This window comes from Pelobates fuscus, chromosome 10 (assembly GCF_036172605.1).
Source record: "Pelobates fuscus isolate aPelFus1 chromosome 10, aPelFus1.pri, whole genome shotgun sequence".
In the NCBI taxonomy this organism is placed as follows: domain Eukaryota; kingdom Metazoa; phylum Chordata; class Amphibia; order Anura; family Pelobatidae; genus Pelobates; species Pelobates fuscus.
The window spans coordinates 145,751,306-145,775,363 of record NC_086326.1 but is presented as its reverse complement, the minus strand read 5'-3'; the positions used below and the strand labels follow the sequence as shown (position 1 = coordinate 145,775,363).

The 24,058-nt window shown below is 39.6% G+C and overlaps 1 protein-coding gene and 1 pseudogene across 1 annotated transcript; both read left to right on the top strand.

Annotated features, from left to right (window-relative positions):
* LOC134575205 (gastrula zinc finger protein XlCGF26.1-like) overlaps positions 1-24,058 on the top strand; it is a 100,237-nt pseudogene that overhangs the window by 11,871 nt on the left and 64,308 nt on the right.
* LOC134575268 (oocyte zinc finger protein XlCOF6.1-like) lies at positions 6,546-7,989 on the top strand. Its single transcript, XM_063434530.1, has one exon. The coding sequence runs from the start codon at positions 6,593-6,595 to the stop codon at positions 7,784-7,786; it is 1,194 nt and encodes a 397-aa protein (XP_063290600.1). The 5' UTR covers positions 6,546-6,592; the 3' UTR covers positions 7,787-7,989.

The window sequence follows — 24,058 nt, the reverse complement described above, 5'->3', positions numbered from 1 at the left end:
CAAATAGCGAACACCGCAGGGGCATCGGCTGAAAGACTGGAGCAGCAATAGGAGGGGCGAGCTTGAATCACCGCAACCCACAAGCACCAACCCTACTTAAGACACTCTGCACCTTAGAGGGTGCTGGACAAGACAACACCCCCTGAAACCTACCTGCAGACATTCTCACTAGATTGAAAATGTCTAGATATTGTCACCTGATGTTACAGCATATACTTAATATATAGCAGCACAGTACCTAGCTAACCTGTATAAACCGGGGCAACACATTTAACTAAATGTCCAACTACTGACCTAATCCATTTAACCTAACGCAATCTTGATGCATAGGCTCTAGTTTATACTTACTGATTTATTTTATGCCTACTAGCCTAGTATAGTTAACGATGTCAACATGTCATTATATATAAAATGTGCACGTTCTACTTTTTACCCTATTGTAACTCATGATACAAAGCCGGATAAATGTACCATTGGGGTACCTCAGGCATGTCTGTACTAATCTTTGCATGCTAAAAAAATAATAAAAAAAAAAGGTGGCTCACCCCTGTATTCAATGGCTGTGTGACAGAGGTAAATAAAACTGTAAAATAATGCCTGTGGCGGAACCAACCCCGCCACTTGTGTCTGGAGAGGACTGCTTGCCAGCTTCTTGCCCTGTGCTTATGGTCCCTGGGAGGTTTGGCCCTTGAAACAGCAGATTTGGGCATAATGGATTTTTGTTGTGCTGCTGCTGGCCCTTTAACTCCCAGAGAAAGGGTTTGTACTTTTAAATTGGCACTTCGAATGCCGTCGAAGTGGCCGCCATTCGAAAAATGAACACGTGGCGGCGGCCATCTTGGTTCATTCCATGCGGTCAACGGTATGTGTAGCCAAATTCATGGAACTGAAATTGGCTACACAGTTCCGCGAACACCCCTGAGCATAACCTTCTCCCACAATGATTTTGCAGCCGCAGAGACTAAGTCCCGTTCGAAGATTCAAACGCTCGTTCGAATGGGACTTAGTCATTTTTTCAGCCTGAAATAGACCGACCGCACAGCCCAAATGTATGGAACTGTTTTGGGCAGGAAAATGTGCTTGTGGTCGGTCATAAAGGACTTCCATCTAACTTTTTTTTAACCCCTGAACCGATTGCCCTGATTTTTGAGTATGTGTTTATTTCTCGCATACTGATTATGAAAATGTATGTTTTATGTTTATGACATGTATATTTTAGAAGTTATAAATATTGTGTAAAAACTGTATTCCTCTGCCTGTGATAATGAGATTACCCATTGTGTTTGGTAAGTTTGTCGCAGCTGCAACGTGTTCAAGTTGGCCGAAATAAATTCACGCAGACTGACCAGCATGGAAAAATATAGAAACAAATGGTTCTACCTGTTCCGCTAGACAGCCTGGGCAGGAAGAAAAGAATACCGGAATGGCAATAACCAATCGCGCGGACACAAAGTAGAAGTAATGGGACACCAGGTGACAAGGCAGAAAAGAAAGTTTAAAAAAATAAAAATAAAAATAAAAAGTAGGGAAAAACTTCTGAAAGGACAACCAGAGAGGTGTAGAAAGGCAAAGAGCTCAAAACAAATAACACAACAGCAACGGGACACTAAATACGAACAAAGTATACAATGTCTGGGCCCACCCGTGGTTTTCTCATAAGGCAGTCTTTATTGAAGGAGCAAAAAACAGACAGTGTTTCGGCACTCTTATGTGCCTTTGTCAAGTCTAAATAACAAGTGAGTAGTTCATATTTATATAATCACATCCAAATAAAACCAGTGAAAAAAATCACAACGTCAAGTGCAAATAACTGGTGATCCAATTACAAATACAATTAGTGGATTTAAAACACTTGTCTGCCATCCTAGTTAAACATAGCTATTGGATACTGAATTAATCAAGTTAATTGTGAACTTTTTTGTCCTATGAAGAAATAAATGCTTGTGTGTAACTGTGTGTGCATGCGCATCGCGTCTCCAATACTCCTCTATTAGAAATATTGTACTGGGTCATTGCTGGAGAAGGCCATGCCTCCTCGATGACGAAGTGGAGAGATGAGCAGCGCAGAGTGAGTTTAATCGCTGGAGAAAGGCTTTATTTTATTACATTTATTGGAAAAATGGGGGAGACCTATATATACCAAAAACGGGGGCACTTTATCGTTAGGTTTGTATACCTAATGCTAAAGTGTTCCTTTTTAAATATCATACTGTGGATGACCTTCCTACAGACACTTAGTGTTGTCATTGAAGTCCATAAACTATAGCAGCATTTCCTATCTGGGTCGTTTCATTGTTTGGGGAAATTAATTAGGGTATTGCATATAGGATTTTATTGACTAATACTTGGCTTCTTTATAATCCTCATTCGAATTATAAATGGACAGAATTGTTTTAATTCAGGGACACTGGTGGGATACCATGTCTCTTTTCTGGTTATAAAACACTCTGGATATTGGCTGAGATATTGCTCCGTCTAATCGATTTTCTGGTTGACCGTCTCACCTAAAATATTATTCTGCAGTAACGGCTGCATATTCTCTGATGGACTATAGGTGGGCACGTCAGCATTTACGCCAGGAGTCGTTGTGAAAGGAGGAATATATATACTTTCCCACAAAAGTGCACTCAGATGACTTTGTATTTTGTGCAATCAATATTCTTCTATTGGGAAAAGGTGTCATTTATTGTGTAACAGTGGCACACGTTAAGGACAACGTTTCAGTCCCTCGTGGACTTTTTTCAAGACAGCCATACATAAACATAAAGCAAATTATATAGGGTGTAAAACAGGAAGTGATCATGCAACAAAGTTTCATAGATTTGCATAACTAATTGCATGAATTCTGCGCAACACCTGAATAGTGTCTGATTCACTAAATATTGCTAAAATGGTAAGAGAAATAGGGCAGAGATAGCTGGAAGGCAAGTGTATTCAGATAACCCAGGGATAGCTAGACAGAGCTAGTGAACCCCTGAGTGAAATGCAGAAATAATCCACATGAAGTGCTAACGTTAAATATTGGGGCCGTGACTTAAAGATGAATATTAATCTTTTTATTAATATATAATTAAGCAATAAATAACACTAATATTTTTTTTTAAAGTTCTTGGTATTATAGTTGAATATGTGGATAGAAAATACACGAAACGTTGTGATATTAAGTGTATATTTAATATAATAACAAGTAAGCAGATGCTATCCGGATATCAATTTACTACAATAATTTATACAAAACAAATTGCTTACAAAAGGCTATAATGCTAGATGTAAGAATGGATTAATATGGTACAATACAAAACATGTCTATTGATATTTTCTTGTGTCTCTGTTTTGCACTTTGTTATCAAGCATATAACACAGCATTAAAATCCTTTTTCTGCACTAACTATTGGTGTGCTTGGATGTTACTTTATGTCTGTGGCGAAACCAACCTCGCCACTGTGAACTGGAGAAGCCTGGTTGCTCGCCTGCTCCCTTTGGACTATGGCCCTGCAGAAAGGCTTATTCGTGTGATCTGAGTGCCATTCATCTAATAATGTGCACTCAGATCAAAGCCATCTGGGGATATGTAGAAATGTGTGTTTTATGTACTAAATGTATCAGTATGTAATTTTATGTCTTTTACTGTCTTTTTGTCTGCCATGTGGGTAATGGAGTTTTGCCTCTGTCCTGGGAGATAATTAGATTCCTTCCCCAATTATCTCCAGGCCAGAGGGGAGGGATTGTGAGGCATTGTGGGAGGTAACTCATGTGTGATTGGTGTATTGTGTAATTGTTGTAAACCCCTCCCTTGCATGGGAGAAGCCTTTATAAGCCTGTTGTGTGAATAAATCAGTGTTGTTGCTGTTTAACCCTGAAGCTGAAGTGTTGTCTCTTTCTTTGGGGGGAATTTGACTATATGCCGATTGCCAGAAGTGTAAGCTGTTCGTATTGCTTTTCCTGTTTGGCTGCTTCCAGGGTTCGTGTGTCTGCTGTTCGAGAGTTGGTGAATACGTGCAGTTTGGAGTTCGGGAGGTTAGTGATTGCAGTAGCTGCTGGTCTATCTAAAGGGGATTATCGCCTAAATGGTTTTTATCCTCTTGTAAGATAAACGGTCCGTTACAATGTCATATATACCTGGTGGGGGAAACAGGTTTTTCTCTGGTAGCACCCTATTTTTCTAAAACTGCATGCCTCATCAAACTAGCCCATGGCAGTGAAGCATTCACTATAACATTGTGTGCACAATACAGAACCTGAACAAACTTACACAGGCTGCGGCCTGTGGGGCTGGAGCTAAACATTCCGCTACTACATTCTTAGGCAGTCATGGGGAGAGCAAAATAGAGACTGAATCCCTCCTACATCTGGTTTTTATTCATTGTATTCCTAAAGTAGGCTGGCCTGTGACGTCACTGCCAGAAGCACATGGCTTAAGGAAACCATAGAATGGCCTACACACTGCCCCTGGTGTTGCCTCTAAAGCATTAACCTCATTATGCTTTATTTTATATCATAAATCATTCATTTAATATAATTACATTAATTCACAAAAGTATTTACAGGCTGCAAAGTTATAGAAAATAAACAGTGGGAAGACTAAAGCATAGCCCTGGATCATGCAGACGCACAGGTTAGATATATTTGAAGCAGAAACCCAGTTCGAATCACGAAGGTACATGGTACAAGTTGTGACCCTATAAAAACATAAAATGTTACATACAAATAACTTCACAAATTTTCATGTACCTTCCTTCATACTTCAAACTGGGGTTCTGCTTCAAATGTATCTTGTGATGGAGCTCCCCTACTCTGAACAATACCTTCGCCAAGTTTGCTTCGGTTCTGCCGCAGGGGACCCTGGAACGTTTCAGCCCTTGTTGCTGAAGCTTGACTATGGTCTCTCTAAAACTGTTCCACACGACCAGACTGCAGCTCTCTTCTTCCAGGCAGGTATTATCCCCTCTGCCCTTTTCAGTTCCACAAGCCGGTATCAACAGCTCTGCTTATAGTGATTGCTCCTGACTTTACAAAGACACTTGCGGTCCTCAGGTCTAGTTCTCTTTTTGACTTGTCCCAGGCTAGAGGGATCGTGCAGCCAGCCAACAGGTCCGAAGACTCTGTTACTGAAATCCCTAAAAATCCACACGGGACACTCTTCCTTTTGGAACGAACATACAATAATTTATTTGGAACTAGGAATAGCCTTTGGGAAGTTGTCCTTAAACATGTGATGACAACCATGAAAATATAAGCATACATAAAATGAAGAACAAGCAACATAATAATTTCTCAAATATTTAAAAAAATTATAATTTTCCAAATTACTGGGGAGGGGGGGGGGGGGAAGTGGACAAAAACTTCTTTGCACTTTCCTAATTTGCATATTGTAATTCTACAAATCATTTAATTTCCCAGTTTCCACCAACAGAGGGCAATGGAGAGTCTGAAATAATCACCTTTTAAAACAAGGATATCCCAACTTGAAAACCCAAACCAGGGAGGAAGTAGCCCAAATGGCCCCCATGTGCCTGCTTCCCCAAAGCAGAACCATAGTCCAGACCAGGCCTCTAGTCGTTGGGAAGAAGGCTGACCTCTCCAAGTACCAATGTATCGGAGGATTCCGTTACATATCTAACCTGTGCCTCTGCATGATCCAGGGCTATGTCTGTCTTCAGTTTATAGAAGTCCATCAGTTGATATATTAAAACACAAATTGAGAGCAAAACATAACAACCCGTTACAGAAACAGGACCTGGGATAACAATGACAACTTTATTAAATCCTTAACCATTTATGACGGAATTTTTCCATCATGATTGTCCTATGTATTCCGTCATGGATGCCCAGGATCCTATTTAAATTGTACGGCACCCAACCTGCAATAAAAATTGTAAGGAAAAAAAGTAATATTTCTCTTTTTATCCAGTGTAGAGACTACCTATGCAGTACCCTATATATCTAGTTTTAAATTATAAAGCCATAGTAACGTTACACATGTGTTATGTTATTATTGGATGTTATTGTTCCTGCTTTTCATTCACAATGCCATTGTGATGCTTTATATCATCTCCGTAAAATAACAGTAATAAAACAAAACCGGAAGAGAGATCACTGCTTTAGTAACCACCTGAGACATCTATAGCTAGCCTGGTAAGTCCACTGCAATTCAGTAAATGTTCTAATTTTAAGTGTTTTCTTTCCAGTAGATGGTTCCATAAACAGAAATGAAATCAGTGCATTGTACACTTCAGTTTCTTCTCCGGATTATGTAACCAAAGATAACGAAATCACAAGTGATCAAAAAATAAACTGTGTGGCAGTCAGTACACCAAGCAGTAAATCTTTGAGTCATGAAACTACAGAATCCGAGAAAGTAAATCTCAGAGACATTAATATCCCCATAGAACATATACAGACTGAAGATCCATCTACTCATATTACGGAGGAATCCGTCTCATGGGAAGAAGTAACTCACACAGTCGTCTATACACCCACAGAAGATGCAGAGATAGAATATACATCTACTAATATTAAGGAGGAATCTGTCTCATGTGAAGAAGGACATCTTGTTGAAGCTTCCATTTGCACAACCAAGGGAGATGCACAAATGAACTATACAACAAAATGTGAATCTACATCAAATGAAAAACAAATTCCTATAAACACTGATAGTTGTACAAGCACAGACCATACACAGACAGAATATGTACCTGACCTTATTAAGGTAGAATCAGACTCATGTGAAATCGGCACTCTCTCCAGTATCAAGGTTTATACACCTACAGGAAATCAACAGATGGACTATACATCAAATAATGAATCCGTATTAAACAAAGAAGAAAATTCAGGAGACATAGACATTTATGCACCCAGAGAACATACGCAGACAGAATATTCATCCACTCTTATTAAGGAGGATTTGACATCATATGAGGATGGAAATTTCACCACCTTAGACCTTCTTACCCCCACTTGTCATACTGAAATACAAAACTATTCTGAATGTAGAAAATGCTTCACTGAAACTTCAGATATTAATAAACATGTAAGGATTCATACAGGAGAAGAAACATCAAATCACAATAAACTTATGAATATTCACATGGGAGATAAATCATTTTCCTGTTCAGAATGCGGAAAAAGTTTCAATCACTCTTATAATCTTAAGGCTCATCTAAAGATTCACACAGGAGAGAAACCGTTTTCATGTTCTGTATGTGGGAAATGTTTTGCTCGCATGTCAAATCTTAAGAAACATCAAATGACTCACACAGGAGAGAAACCATATTCATGTTCAGAATGTGGGAAATGTTTCAGTTACTCTTCCGCTCGTAACAAACATCAAAGGATTCACACAGGAGAGAAATCATTTTCATGTTCAGAATGTGGAAAATGTTTCAGTGACCCTTCTAATCTTAAGACACATCAAAGGACTCACACAGGAGAGAAACCATTTTCATGTTCAGAATGTGGAAAACGTTTCAGTGTCTCTTCCGCTCGTAACAAACATCAAAGGATTCACACAGGAGAGAAATCATTTTCATGTTCAGAATGTGGAAAATGTTTCAGTGACCCTTCCAGTCTTAAGACACATCAAAGGACTCACACAGGAGAGAAACCATTTTCATGTTCAGAATGTGGAAAACGTTTCAGTGACTCTTCCTCTCGTAACACACATCAAATGATTCACACTGGAGAGAAACCATTTTCATGTTCAGAATGTGGGAAATGTTTTAGACAAATGGCAAATCTTAAGACCCATCAGATGATTCACACAAGAGAAAAAACTATTTCTTGTTAAGAATGTCTGAAATGTTTCATTGTTCAATGCTACACTCCAATTAATACATTATTTAGAAATAAGAACCATTGAATGCTACCCTGCACTACTGCGCCGTGTGCCCGTCCACCTACAAATTTGCCTTCGGAAGAGAAGGGGGTAAAACAAAATACCAGGGGTGGCCAAACTTCATACTTGTTAGAGCCTCATGGTAACATTTAGAAATATTCAAGAGCCAGATAGAAAGTTTAATGGATTATTTCACTTAAAAAATATATTTGAATTATAATTTTTATAAATATGATTTGTTAATTATACAAAAAAATAAAGAGAATAAATTAGTGAGAATAAAATCATTAAACGTGATTTTTTTTTTTTTTTTACTGTATTTTTGCCAATCTTTTATTGAGGCACATTGATTATTCATTTATTGCTTTTGTTCTCACTTATTAATTTTGTTTTGTTGATTTCAGTTTGTTCTCTAATAGTGGAATATATTGCAGAAAAAAGGAGTCACAGCAATAGTACATATGTCACTAATGCAGTAGTTGGAGTACTGAGGTATACTCTTGCATAGGCAACCTCATTTTTATAATATACAGGTTAGGCAAGCATGTCTAAGCATAATACAGCCCCCCAGGGTTCCCATGTGTCTCAGCTCCAGTGTCCTCATGTGTCTCCTACCCCTAGTATGTGCATGTTTCTCATACCTTCAATGGTCCCTATATGTCTCATTCTCCCAGTGTACAAATACATAAAACAGATAACCACGCCTTAAAACACAGTAATGTACAAAAATGAAGTCAAATATAAATCATATGTACATACTTTTTTGATAAGTCTATGAAGTCTTCAGTTGATATACAGTGCATGGTATCTCATAGAAAAAGGAAAAAGAGACAATAATAGTGCAGTATGTCTTTTTAACACAGTGAAGTAGAGTGATATAGCAAAAACTCACTCACAATTTATAGAGCTACAATGAGCTCTGCTGTGTAGGGCGTAGACGGTACAATCCCCATCACTGGATATATTTTCCGCTACAGTGGTGGTAGACTTTATCTGTGTCTCGAATATGTGAAGATAACAATTGGAATATCCAGTAGTGCAATATGTATATGTATAACAGCCAAAGACTGCATAGACTTGTAACAAAAATGTCTGTACATATGATTTATATTTGACTTCATTTTTGTACATTACTGTGTTTTAAGGCGCGGTTATCTATTTTTTGTATTTGTCTTCTGTCTCTCTATTCCTACAAGGTTTTGGGGAATCCTTGTACGATTTACTGCTGCTTAAAGTATATAGTTGTAAGAAATGACAAATTAAATGTAAGAAATAGTAGAATATAAATCAAATTAGAAGGTAAATAAAATGTAAGAAATAGAATGTAGATCTGTATGATTGACCTTTGGGCCTTTCATATCAAAAGGAGATGTTACAAGTGCCATGTAAATCAGGGAAAACACGGTGGTGTAATTTCCAGGACAAACCGTCTTTGATCTAACTGTTAATGTAGATGGGGCAGTTGGGGTTATTCCAAAATCAAAGGCCTTTTGTCTAACTGTTAACAAAGCATACCTTAGAACAGGATATTGGACCAGTTTTTTCATCCTGAGTTTCGTTTTATCAATAATGTGTTTGAGTTTTCCCAACTTATATTTAGACGGCAAATAGTCGTAAATGGAGGGAAAAACTTCAAAGAGAGGCTGTATAAATGTAGGCACAAAATGGCTAGTGACACGGCAGTTCTGGTAGGAACTTCAAGGAGTGACTACCAAGCAGAGGTCCAGAGGAGACTTCAATATACAGATCTACACTCTGTTGGTAACTATATTTGACTGTGATACTTGGTTGATGCAAGTGATTAATCAATATATGCATATTGATTAATCACTTGCATCACCATATGCTTTAATTGATTGATATTTGAGATTTTATTTCTAGCAAGTGTTGTGATTATTCCATCCTTCTGTGATACACTGTGACTTGTATGTTATCAATTGTTGATGTTTCTATGTTTAATACTCTTTTATTAAACCTGATGTATTATCAGTGAATTTATTATCTTTACACCTAATACATTTCTTTTATTACACTTGTTCGTGTGTTTTATTTGTTGCAACTTCCTCAAAGAACAGGGATCCTGTGTGGAAGGGTATACTGTAATTTCTTACATAGTGAGCACCTAATTTTTGTGTTTTTATTATAAGATCATTCCCCCAGTGTCCCCATGTGTTTCATTCCCTCTAGCACCTTCTTCCATGTCTCTCCTTCCCCCACCACCTCCATTCATGTGTCTCATGCCCCCCAGTGTGCGCATGTTTCTCATACCTTCCAGGGTCCCCCTATGTCTCATTCCCCCAGTGTTCCCATGTGTTTCCCTCTAGCACCTTCTTCCATGTCTCTCCTTCCCCCACCACCTCCATTCATGTGTCTCATGCCCCCCAGTGTGCGCATGTTTCTCATACCTTCCAGGGTCCCCCTATGTCTCATTCCCCCAGTGTTCCCATGTGTTTCCCTCTAGCACCTTCTTCCATGTCTCTCATTCCCCCACCACCTCCATTCATGTGTCTAATACCCCCAGTGTGTCCATATTTCTCATGTCCGTCTACTATGACCATTTGATACTGGTCAGAATGGCTCAATTAAAATTTGATTTAATTTGTCGACAGACATCTGTTTCCGATCATTTTTCTCTTAACGGGATTATAGCGTTAAGGAAGCAGAGATCCCATTTGCAAGTTAATTATTAGAAACTGTTTTGATAAATTATTTTTGTTGATAACTTGACTATCACTAATATAATTCAGTGCCCAAAATAAATATAAAAATATTGTACTAAATAAAATGATGCCCCAAAATTAATATAAAAACACGTGTAATGAATGAATATTACAGAAAGAAAAATAACAGGTTAATAATATTACTAAGAGAATTGATGTGAAGAATGACTGCAGGATGTGTGTAGTATGGATGAATAGTGAGGTCTGACTGTCCTTGTAATAATTATATACGCTTTCCTTTCTCCCAAAAAGGCTCTCTCAGGCTCCCTGTTATATGATGTATTGTATGGTATAAAGCTGCAGTCAGCAGACACTTTCTATTGTTATTTCAATAAAAATCAATGGAGCGCTATCTACCTTTAACCCCTTAGTGACCAGGCTGTTTTTAAAAATTCTTGCTGCTGGGACCAAGGCTCTTTTTACATTTCTGTGGTGTTTGTGTTTAGCTGTAATTTTCCTCTTACTCATTTACTGTACCCACACATATTGTATACTGTTTTTCTCGCCATTAAATGGTCTTTCCATTAAATGGTTTTTGGCGTGATAACGTAATGACGCTCACGCCGGGAGGGGAGGGGCTGTGATTGGAGAGAAGCTGAGACGCCGATGCCGCCATTGCCGCGAGGAGACGAGAGAGATCGAGGAGACTGAGGAGAGACCTTGAATGTATCCGCATGTGCACAATCCAGACAGGCACGGAGCATCAGGAGGATGTGTTGAGACGCTAAGATAGCGAGAGTAACGATACTATTTTACCGGATCTGTACCGGATTATTCCTTCCTCTGTTGGGATGAGTCAGCCTGAACCAGCCTGATACCTGGGATAATAGCTGATAAGCTTCTGAAGCTCCTGAAGATTATGAGGATGTTTAAACCTTCTGGTGAAGCATTCTCCCAAGGGGCAAGATAGTGGGAAAGAGAAAAAGAGAGGGGAAGAAAAAGAAAAAGGAGTTGTTCCCTTTTCCCTTAACGACACTGAGACAATAACTATTGGAGGGAAAGGAAGAGAGAGGAGGGGGAGAGGAAAAGAGAAAGAAAGGAGCAAGTTGGTCTTATTATTTTATAAAAAAAAAATTCTGATTAATGGAATGGGACATAGCACAAAGAACTAAACCAAGTCCGGATTTTGACTTATTTTCCTCTCAACTAACTCTCAAGACGTTTTGCAGACATTTTTTTAGACATTCTCTAGACTCAGTTACTTTTGAATATAAATATGGAGGTGACCGCAATTAGTGGATCATATGTTAAACTTCCATGTGTGCCTTGGAATACCTGCTTTCACTGAAGGGATCCAGACATTTCCCTATGCTCTAAATTAATTTAACTCAATCTAGTTACTCTGAAAAATTATTTACCATTAGAATATATATCTATTTCTCAAAGAGAAATGTAATCTAAAAAAATACCAGATAAAACCTCAACAAGGTCAGATAAAAAAGGCCAGAAACATGAAAAGAGACTCGGCTTTTTTTGTTCCACAAGACAATCAAGAAGGTTTGGAACAATCCTCTTTGGAGTCTTTACATACAGGGGTTTTACCCTCCCCCACCAAGACTTTAGATAAAGAGGAAGTTACTCCTATTCTTTTAACCCCTTGAGGACGCAGGACGGTTCAGGACCGTCATCGGCATTTTTGCGTTGCCGACCGACGACGGTCCTGAACCGTCCTAAATTTAAAATGTACTTACCCGATCGCCGTCATTCCCCCGGCGGTGATCGGCGGTGCTCCGGGTGTGGGGAGACTGCCTGCAGCCCAGACAGTCTCCCCATGGCGGTTTAGGACCCCTGGGGCCATGTGATCGCCCAACAGGGCGACCACATGGTCACAATAGGTGTCCTAGTCTCTGCCTGCAGGGGGACTGTCTGTGCTGACAGGCAGTCTCCCTGCATGTGTAAAATCATAAAAAAAAATAAAGTTATAGTTAATAAAAAAAAAATATATTATTATATATGTGTATATATATGATATATAGACATATATTATACCTATATAATATATGTCTATATATCATATATATAATGTCATGCTAAGTGTATTTTTATATTAATATGTACATATATTAATATAAAAATACACTTATAATTAATTTGCACACGTATATATATAATATATATAATAACTATATATATTGTATATATATATATTATTATAAAATACGAATAATAAATAATTTAAATTAAATTAAAAAAAGTAAAAATAATAATAAAAAATTGAAAAAAAATTATATATCTATACGAAATTTTATTCTAACTGTATTTTGATATTAATATATATATATTTATATCAAAATACACTTAGAATGAAATTGTATATATATCTATGTATATTTAAATAAATAAAAAGAATGCGAACTAATCATATGTCGATATACAAAATTGCATAAATAATTATATAAATATACACGTAGACTTCAAATATATAAATATGCATATATATTTAAATTATACGTGCGTATTTAGGTAATATTTTTACATAATTAAGTTATTTTATTGATTGCAATTTAAGGGACCTGCCTGCAAACCCAGGCCGAAAGACCAGAGAATTTAATTTGCTATCACTGTATTTTACCCTGTAACGTTCTACGACACCCTAAAACATGTACATGGGGGGTACTGTTTTACTCGGGAGACTTCGCTGAACACAAATATTAGTGATTCAAAACAGTAAAACATATCACAGCGATGATATTGTCAGTGAAAGTGACTTTTTTTGCATTTTTCACACACAAACAGCACTTTTACTGATGATATAATTGTTGTGATACATTTTCCAGTTTTGAAACACTAATATTTGTGTTCAGCAAAGTCTCCTGAGTAGAACAGGACCCCCCATGTACAGGTTTTATAGCGTTTTTGAAAGTTACAGGGTCAAATATATAGGTCAAATATTTTTACATTGAAAATGGCCAGGTTGGTTACGTTGCCTTTGAGAGCGTATGGTAGCCCAGGAATGAGAATTACCCCCATGATGGCATACCATTTGCAAAAGAAGACAACCCAAGGTATTGCAAATGGGGTAAGTCCAGTCGTTTTTAGTAACCACTTAGTCACAAACACTGGCCAAAATTAGCGTTCAATTTAGTTTTTTACTTTTTTCACACACAAACAAATATGAACGCTAACTTTGGCCAGTGTTTGCGACTAAGTGGCTACTAAAAAAGTCTGGACATACCCCATATTGAATACCCTGGGTTGTCTTCTTTTAAAAAAATATGTACATGTGGGGTGTTATTTAGCAATTTATGACAGATAACAGTGTTACAATGTCACTATTGATACATTTTAAAAATGTATGTTTTGAAACCGCAATATCCTACTTGTACTTATACCCCTATAACATGCAAAAAAAAAAGCAAAAAGCATGTAAACACTGGGTATTTTTGAACTCAGGACAACATTTTGAATCTATTTAGCAGTTTTTTTCATTCGCTTTTGTAGATGAGTAAAATATTTTTCACATAAAATTCAAAAAACGTGTATTTTTTTCAATTTTTCATCATATTTTTTCATTTTTTTTAAATTAAATTAGATGAGATTATATAAATAATGGTATGTAAAGAAAGCCCCTTTTGTCCTGAAAAAAACAATATATAATTTGTATGGGAACAGTAAATGAGAGAGCGGAAAATTACAGCTAAACACAAACACCACAAAAGTGTCAAAAAGATGCCTGGTCGCAAATGTACAACATCGCAAAAAAAGTCCAGTCCTTAAGGGGTTAAAGAAATGCTTGGAAGATATCTCTGATATCAAAATGGAGCTGAGTGACACATTTTTAGATCTAAAAACGGATTTAGCTACGCTAAATGGACGTATCCAAAAAATAGAAGAAAAGGAAGAGGCTTTAGAATTTCAGCTTCAAGAGACGAAGGAGACCCAAACTAAGATGGCATTGAAATTGAAAGAATTGGAAGATTATTAAAGTATGTGATCTCGAAGACAGATCAAGAAGAATGAACTTGAGATTTAGAAATATATCAGAGGAAATATCAGATGTCCAATTACATGACTTTTTAATAAAATATATTAATTGCTTGGGGATTCCTATTACACAGCAAGATCTCAAGATGTTACGTTATCATCGTCTTTCCCATAGAAAGCAGGATCAATTATACCCACGAGATGTAATTGCGGCGTTTACAACGTTTGAATTCAGGGCACAGATTCTCCAAGCAGCAAGGAAGACAAGGATAAATGATGAAAAATATAAAGAAATAAGAGTCCTAACAGACGTTTCTTTTATAACGAGGCAAAGAAGAAACCTCTTTTCTACGATTTTTCCATGCCTGAAGAAATATAATTTAAAGTTCAAATGGAACTCGCAAACAGCTTTACTAATTTGTTACAAAGACATATGGAAGTCTTTTAAGACAGCGGAGCTTGTCCATGCCTGGCTGAAAGATAATGATATGTAGCCATTTTATTATCACTTTAGCTAGCGGGGTGTTATGCCATTTATTTATTTTTTTGTAATAAGTAAGGGAATTAGAATTTCAATAGCAAACGATTCAGATGGGTGCTTCGTTTTTGAGAAGTTAAGGATATATGGGCTGGCTCGAGATATTATAAAATATTTGTAGTTTTATTAGTTCAGTTTCATTTTGTCACTTTACTCTATAACTAAATTGATGCATTGACTTAAGATTTTCAGTCAAATCACTTCTTATTCCTATTAATTATGACACGATAATCAATCGCACACTTAATATCCTTAGTAATTATGATATAATTAACCCTACACTTATATAGCGGATACGTTGAGAGTTTACTCACAAAGTTCTAAATAGGATAATGGGAAAAATAACAAGTAAAATAGTAAATGATTTGGAGTGTTATAGTGCTTTTGAAAATTTAACGACATACTGGTTTGCCTGGGTTATTATGATTTTTTTTTTTATCTTTTCTCTCTCTCTTTCTCTCTCTCTCCCAATAAGATACTCTGAATCTATATACCCCTCCCTGTGGGACTCTATGGGATTCCCAGTACGTGGAATACTTTTCTGTATTCCAGGTTTATATGTAAATATGAATGTTTTAATGTTGTTTTGTCAGTCTTGTAACATGTTTAACTGGTCAGATATATTGTACATATGGTCAGGGAACCCGAAGAAGAAGATTAGATTGAGATATGGTTAGAGTTTTAACTATTAATGCTCAAGGTCTTAATTCTCCTGTTAAACGAGGCTATTTATATAATGCCCTTGTTAATCAACATATACAAGTAGGGTTTATTCAGGAAACCCACTGTATGGCGGACTCTAAGAAATTTTGGTTCTATAAAAAATATCCTCTGATCTATTCTGCTTCCTTACAAGGAAAAAAGAAGTGTGGTGTCTCAATAATTTTCTCTAGAGAAGTTACCTTTGATTGTTGTTTTAATTATTTAGACCCAGACGGGAGGTTTATCATCATGGTTGGTCAATTGAATGGGGGTGGATTACACTTTGGTCAATGTGTATCTACCTAACAAAGCCAATTAAAACATTGGTTAAAATTTTGGATCTGGTGGAGCAAGTTAAAAAAAGGCACAGTTATGATTGCGGGTGATTTTAACTGTATTTTTGATACTTTATTGGACAAACAACTGGCTAAAAATAAAAAAAATAGACAAATCCCTGAAAAGACAGGCAGCATCATTAAATAGAGTGATAAAGAAAGCGGATTTGTTTGACTGCTGGAGATTATTCCATCCTAATGAAAATAATGTTACGCATAGATCAATCCCTCATAACTCAGCAGTTAGGATAGATATGATCATGGGTAACCTAAATTTAGTACAGGCGATGTCTACAATTTCTATTGTTGAAAACACTTGGTCAGACCACGATATGGTAATTGCAGATCTGGTGGGAACTAGAAGACCCCCCCATGATTTGGAGATTGGCAGATTATCTGTTAAAAGATAAAACAAATGTAGAACATATAGAGAAGTTAATTTGTTTTTTTTATTAAGGAGAACACTTCTGAGGAGTTATCTAAGGAATGTCTATGGTGTTCTTGTAAAGTAGTTATTAGGGGACACTGGATAAAATTAGCAAGCCATCAAAAAAAGAATGTAGACAAGAGTCTGTCCGATCTTTATATAGAATTTTACAATCTTGCTAAAGCCAATAAGCAATTTTTTTCTGAGATGAGAGCATCAGCTATTAAAATCTGCCAAGAAAAATAAATGCACAGATCAAAAACAGGATAGAACGTAATCTAAATAAACTTAATATTAAATATTATTATAAGAATAATCGTGTTGACTTAATGTTAACAAATAAATTAAAGAAAAAAAGGACTGAGCAAAAGATCTCCAAATTAGGAGATGGAACAAACTTTATCCATAAACCAGATGAAATTGCCAGTAAATTTGGGTATTTTTATGAAAAATTGTATAATCTGAATAAGTCTCCTGATATAGGTTTGTTGGAGAAATACTTAGAAAAATCTAATTTGTTAAAAATATCGTATGACCAAAAGGAAAGTTGAAGTTGAATCAGCAATTGATAAGCTTGTTAATAGAAAAGCCCCTGGTCCGGACGGGTATACGAACTTGTTTTACAAGGTTTTTAAAAAACAACTCCTCCCGTTGTTAACAAACACCTTTAATGAAATGGCGACTAAAGGGTCTGCCTCTTTAGACCTATTAAGGGCACATGTCACTCCGATTTTGAAACAAGGTAAAATCCCCTATGAAGTGAGTAACTATCGCCCCATTTCTTTGGTTAATGTTGACGTAGGCGATTGGATGGGTCCAAAGACTGATTTGCCACCAGGGGTGTGTTGGTGGATTTTGCGTTCTCCCATTGGTACACTCCTTTGGGGTCATGTAATTTCATAGCCTCCTCTATGTTGACAATTCCTTAATTTTAACGAACTGTCCACCCCTAAAAATGACCCATTGTTTGACAGGCTCTATAAAATTCAGCCCTGTATCCAACTACTGTCAGAAATTTTTTTACCCTAATAAAATTCAAAGGTAGGCTTCTTTTTAAGCAATATATAACATATAAGTGGTCCCGATATGGCATAAAATTTTACAATTCATGTAAGTCCTGTACTAGTTACACATATGCGTTTTACATTTATCAAGGGGAAGGATAACAATCATGACCCTGCAGGATTCTCTGATTATGTGGGTACAAATAGCAAGATTATGTGGAATCTCATCCTTCCCTTGTTAAATAATGGTTACAAGCTATGGGTTGATAATTATACCAGTATAGAATTATATAAAAATTAGAGATGTGCAATTCGTTTCGGGCCGAATATGTATTCAGACGAATTTCGGGCAATTCGGACACTTCCGAATAGCCGAAGTGCCGAATTACCGAGGTTCCGAAATTATCGAATTAGTGTGTTTCTGTATGTGTAAGTGATGCATTGTGTGATTCTGTTTGTATGTTTAAGGAATGCAATCTGTCTTTCTGTGTTTGTAAGGGATGCAGTGTGTGTCTGTAAGGGGTGTATTGAGTGTTTGTAAAAGATGGATTGTGTTTCTGTGTCTGGGCAAGGAATGCATTGTGTGTTTCTGTGTGCAAAGGATGCTTTTAGTGTGTGTGTAGTGGGACCCCCGCTAAACTGTGACTTGCCCCGGTTATCCTGCAATGTGTGTTACTGTCCTGACATCCCTTTCGTGTGTTTTCCCTATCTTGACCCTGTGTTTCATTCTTTGTGTTCGTATAATGGCCTCCTCCCTGTTTGGGAGTGCCACCACGAAAGGTATCCCACGAAATCTCATTTAGAATGTTGATCTAGAACGTTCACACCTCATAATGAGGTGTCAAAAGCGCAAACCGCAGGGGAAGCCTTGGCACATGCATCCCCTGGGTTGCAGCCTGCTCATTAGACGAACGCCATCCAGGGAGGGCATACGCGGATTGCTTCCCACCTTGTTCGGTTCCTGAAAGAGGACCTCCCCAGCGCCCACTGGAATGTTCACACCAATCAATTCATAAGTGTGAAACCGCAAGGGAAACAATTGAGTGCTTCCCCGGGTGGCCGCCATTCATATAGACGGGCACCGGCCAGGGGGAGCATTCGTGTCCTGAAAGGAGATGCTTCCCTTGCCTAGTTTCACATAGGGACCCCACAAATGGAGACTGTTCATGGCAGTTGCCGTTCTGGGGGATCCCTGAGATTGGTGGGTACATCCTTGGGTTCCAGATCCGTTATATGAACCCCTGGGAGTACCTGGGGAGGGGACATTGTCTTAATGTGTGATCCACCCCTTGGATGGGGAAAGTATAAAGCCGAGTGTGGCCAATAAAGTGTTGTTGTACCCCTGGAACTGTGTGTTGTCCAGTTGGGGGGAGGGGTGGTGGAAATGGGTATCTTCATTTGCTGATAGCGGAGGTAACCAGTCCGGGTTACCCAGGGTCCTCTACAGTGTGTAATGGATTTCTGTGTTTGTGTGTAGCGATTGTGTTTTTCTGTGTGTAGAGATGCATTGGGTGTTTCTTTTCGTCTGTGTGTGTGTGTGTAAGGATGCATTGTATGTTTATGTTTGTGTGTCTGTGTTTGTAGGGATGGATGCATTGGGTGTTTCTCTGTGTATGTATAGGGATGCATTGTTTGTTTCTGTGTGTGTAAGGGAAGCATGGTGAGTTTCTGTGTGTGAATAGGATTGTGTTGTATGTTTCTGTGCGTTTGTTTATGTGTGTGTGTAGAGATGCATTGTATGTTTCTTTGTGTGTGTGTGTGTGTGTAGCGATTGTGTTTTTCTGTGTGTAGAGATGCATTGTATGTTTCTTTTCGTGTGTGTGTGTGTGTGTGTAGGGATGCATTGTATGTTTATGTTTGTGTGTCTGTGTTTGTAGGGATGGATGCATTGGGTGTTTCTCTGTGAGTGTATAGGGATGCATTGTTTGTTTCTGTGTTGGGATGCATTGTGTATGTGTGTGTGTGTAGTGTGAAAGAGAGAGTTTGTGGGGTAGAATAGAACTGAGTCTTCCCGGCGCGTAGAGGAGAGCAACTCTTTATTTTTAATATTATATTTATTTTGTTAAAATAATTTGTTTTGTATTTTTTTTAAGTTTTGTGTCTTTAGTGTAAAAGCCCCTTGTGTGTCTCTTATCCCTCCTCTTTGCATGTCTCCTACATCTTAACAACTTCTTTGCATGTCTTACTCCCCCTAGCCCTTTTGTGTCTTTTACTCTTCCAAACTCCTATGTGTGTGTCTTTTTTAACCCCAGGCTCATCTGTGTGTCTTTCTCCTCCCCAGGCCCTTCTGTGTGTCTCCCTCACAAGCGACTCTGTGTGTCTCTTTCTCCCCTACCAACCCCCTCAATGTTTCTCATTCACCCTCTTTGTGTGTCTCTTCCACCCCCCCATCCCTTAATGATTTCATTCACTCCATCCCCTGTCCCTTAGCGGTCTCCTCTTCTCCCCTGTCACTTAGTGCTCTCCCCTGCCCCTTGTCTCTTAGTGATCTCTCCCCTGTCGCTTAGTGCTCTTCCCTGCTCCCCTGTCCCTTAGTGCTCTTCCCTGCTTCCCTGTCACTTAGTGCTCTTCCCTGCTCGCCTGTCCCTTAGTGCTCTTCCCTGCTCTCCTGTCCCTTAGTGATCTCCCCTGCGCCCCGGCTCCTAAGGGCTCTCCCCTGCCTGCTGTCCCTTAGTTATCTTCCCTGCCCCACTGGCCCATGGTGCTCTCCCCTACCCACTGTCCCTTGGTGCTCTCCCATCCCTTGGTTCTCTCCCCTCCCGTCACTCAGATCCGGACACGAGGCGCTAGCCCAAAACAGTTCCAGGGTCCTGGCCGGTCTCTGTTTGGGGGTTCCTGTGCAAACACCAGTGAAGGGATTGTCTTAATATCAATGTACGAATGCTCCCCATGTTCGGTAGTTTCAATCTCCCGAACATGGGCATCTACGGGGGGAGGCAAGGGGGACACTTGCACCCCCCTGGATTTTTCAGCTTGTGCTGCTATATTTCCGTTTGTGTGATAATAAACTGCAATACTGGCGCTGGTGAATGGAGAAAGGCAGGGATAGGAAGCTACAGCTTTATCCCTGCTTCTCTCTCATGACTGAAACCGCAGGGGAACAGCATAGAGTACAACCAGCAACCCCTAGCCTGCAAAGATCAGATAAGTGAGGGATGGAGGGGCAGGCTACAGATCAGGTAAGTGAGGCATGGGGGGAAGACTACAGATCAGGTAAGTGAGGCATGGGGGGGAAGACTACAGATCAGGTAAGTGAGGCATGGGGGGAAGACTACAGATCAGGTAAGTGAGGCATGGGGGGAAGACTACAGATCAGGTAAGTGAGGCATGGGGGGAAGACTACAGATCAAGTAAGTGAGGCATGGGGTGAAGACTACAGATCAGGTAAGTGAGGGTGGGTGGGGCAGCCTACAGATCAGGTAAGTGAGGGGTGGGGGGGACAGCATAGAGGAAGGTAAAGTAGAAGGAGCAGAAATGTTCTGCAAGGGGCAGGAGGGGTCAGCAAGGAATAGGAAGGGGCAGCAAGAAGCAGGAAGGGGTAGGAAAGGTTTGCAAGGAGCAGGAGGGTTAAGTAGAAGGAGCAGAAATGAGCAAGAAGGGGCAGCAAGGAGCAGAAGGGGCAGCAAGGAGCAGAAGGGTCAGCAAGAAGCAGGAGGGGTCAGCAAGGAGTAGCAATGGTCTGCAAGGGGCAGGAGGGGTCAGCAAGGAGTACGAAGGGGCAGCAAGAAGCAGGAAGGAGCAGGAGGGGTCTGCAAGGAGCAGGAGGGGTCTGCAAGGAGTAGGAAGGGTCTGCAAGGAGCAGGAAGACGTCAGCAAGGAACAGGAAGGGACAGGAGGAGCACAAAAGTAGAGGAGCAGAAATAATCAGAAGGAGCAGAAAGGAGAAGGTACAGAAATGAGCAGTGTGACGAGACCAATCTCGCCACATTGCATTGGAGGAGCCTGGTTGTCCGCCTGCTGCCTTTGGACCAGACATTAATAGACTTATTTTCCCTGCAGAAAGGCTTATTCGTGCCTTTTCTGCCGGGGTGTTCGGTAGAATTTATCTACCGAACAAACTACCGATTGCACGACCCCCTGGGAGCTGGAGTGTGCCGCCAATTGACCACCCTGAAGCTGCGGTTAACCGCAGCTTAATTGACGAAGGCATGGTGGTCTTTGTTCGGCGACCGAACACGTGGCGGCGGCCATTTTACAAGTACCGTACGGCCAGCGGTGTTCGGCACCTAAACTATGGAACTATAAACGGACACTTATTTGCACGAACACCGCTGAGCCGTCCGTCTCCTGGTTCCTATTCGTGGGGATGTAGCCGAACAGCCGTTCATACGGTAGTTGTTTCATGTGAACTGTGGTAACCCAGATAGCTATGCCATGGAGCCTATTCGTGTGATTAAAGACTTTGGCTCCATGGCGATTAAACTGTATTCGGTTGGTCTGAGTGCCATTCACCTAATAATGTGCACTCAGACCTGAGCTATCTGGGGATATGTGAAATGTCTATGTTTAATTTATAACCAGTAACTTTATATATTTTAAAGCATAATACTGTATTTGGGTCCCCACATGTGTAATGGAGTCTTGTCTTTGTCCTGGGAGATAATTGGATTACTTCTTCAATTATCTCCAGGGCAGAAGGGAGGAAGCCAGGATGCATTGTGGGGATGTTTTACTTCTGTTTGTCCTGAAATGCTAAATGTCTGTCTTTAGTTACAGTCTTCCATTTGGTCCCCTAGGGGAGTGTCCACCAGGTGGGAGACCTGCATAAATACAGGGGCAGGTAGCCCTCAATAAACAGACCACTGCTTGACCCTCAACACGGAGCCTTGTCTCGTTCTTGGGGGGATTCACTGTATGCTGTTGGAGATTGATTGCTAGGAGTGTAAGCTGATGTATGCTTTTCCTGTTCGTCTGCTAGCAGCTATTCGTGAGGTTCCAGTTTGGAGTGCTACCTTATTCCCTTGTATGCAGTTCGGGAGTTTGATGCATTCACCTATATCCAATTTGTGAGGTTTGGTGTAGCTGTGCCTGTCTGTGAAAAGGGGATTATCGCCTAAACGGATTTTTACCCCTTGTCTGCTGAAACGGTCCGTTACAAGCAGGAAGGGAACTCAAGGAGCAGAAAGGGTCAACAATGATCTGGAAGGGGCAGAAGGAGCACAAAGGTAAAGCAGGAAAAGGAACAGAAATGAGCAGCAAGGAGCAGGAAGGGTCGGCAAGAAGCAGAAGGGAGCGGCAAGGAGCAGAAAGGTGCAACAAGGAGCAGGAAGGGTCTGCAAGGAGCAGAAAGCGATCCGGAAGAGAAAGGAGCAGAAGGGCGCAAAATAAACAGAAATTAGCATAAAGGTAAAAAAGCAAAGGAGGAGAGAAGACAATGTCAGCAGAAAAAGAAGACTGAGTCAAATGAAGGAGCAGGAAAGACAAGTGAAGTGATCCCTCCACTTCATTCTGGACACCCCATCATAAGGCGTTGGTACCTGGGCTTGGCAGGGAAACTGTGAACCTTCTCATCTCCCCAGATAAAAAAAATCAGTGTTAATGTGTTAAATTTTATTTACTGAGTGTCAGGAAACACAGAGGACCACTGGGGTGCCACTGATTGACTAGAGGGTCAGCTGGCACTCTAAGCTATTAGTAGCTTCCCATTCATAAAAACGTAAAACATTTTTATGAATTGGGAACTAGCGACTGGCCTAGAGCATCAGCTGACCACTCTAGCCAATCAGCGTCACCCATGTGTGACATCAATCTGCACTTCCTGACACTCAGTTTCAGAAGCCGAATACCAGTGAGCGATCTGGAGCTGGAGGAAGCCTTTGGGGTTAAACCATTTGAGAGCGGTTTCACCCCTTAAAGGAAAGAGCACCCAGGGGCTTCCTGGCATCATAGCATTTTCATTTAGATTAAGTTGGTATGGTGACCAGAATGTTCCTTTAATTTGATTAAAGGAACACTGTAGTGTCAGGAAAACAAACATGTATTCCTGACACTAGAGTTGTGAAAACGCTATTCACCAACATTATGGCTTTATGTGATAATGACTATGCTCCTTCCCTTTCATGACACTGCCAAAAAGGGGCCAAGCATGGATGTCATTACAATTATGCCCCCCCCCCCCCCACCTGGAAAAATTCCTACGGACGCCCATGCTCCCGAACGTTGTCCGCACAGTTTGTCAGGAAGTAGAAGGGCAGCGGTCTAAGCTTTACCGGGTTTTGTGCAATGCCTAATCGAAACAAGTTCCAGGTACACTTTCAGGAAGTGTTCCAGAGGAATGGAGGAAGGCAGATGTGGTTCCTATATTCAAAAAGGGTTCAAAATCCATGTCTGGAAATTATAGACCCGTGAGCTTAATTTTTGTGGCTGGAAACGTATTTGAAAGGTTATTAAGGGATAATATTCAAGAATTCCTTGAGAAGAACGTAGTTATCAGCAAAAATCAGCATGATTTTATGAATCACAGGTCATGTCAAACTAACTTGATTGCATTCCAAGAAAGAAGTAAGTAGAATATAGATCAGGGTGTTGCAGTGGATGTGATCTATTTGGATTTTGCCAAGGAGTTTGATTCAGT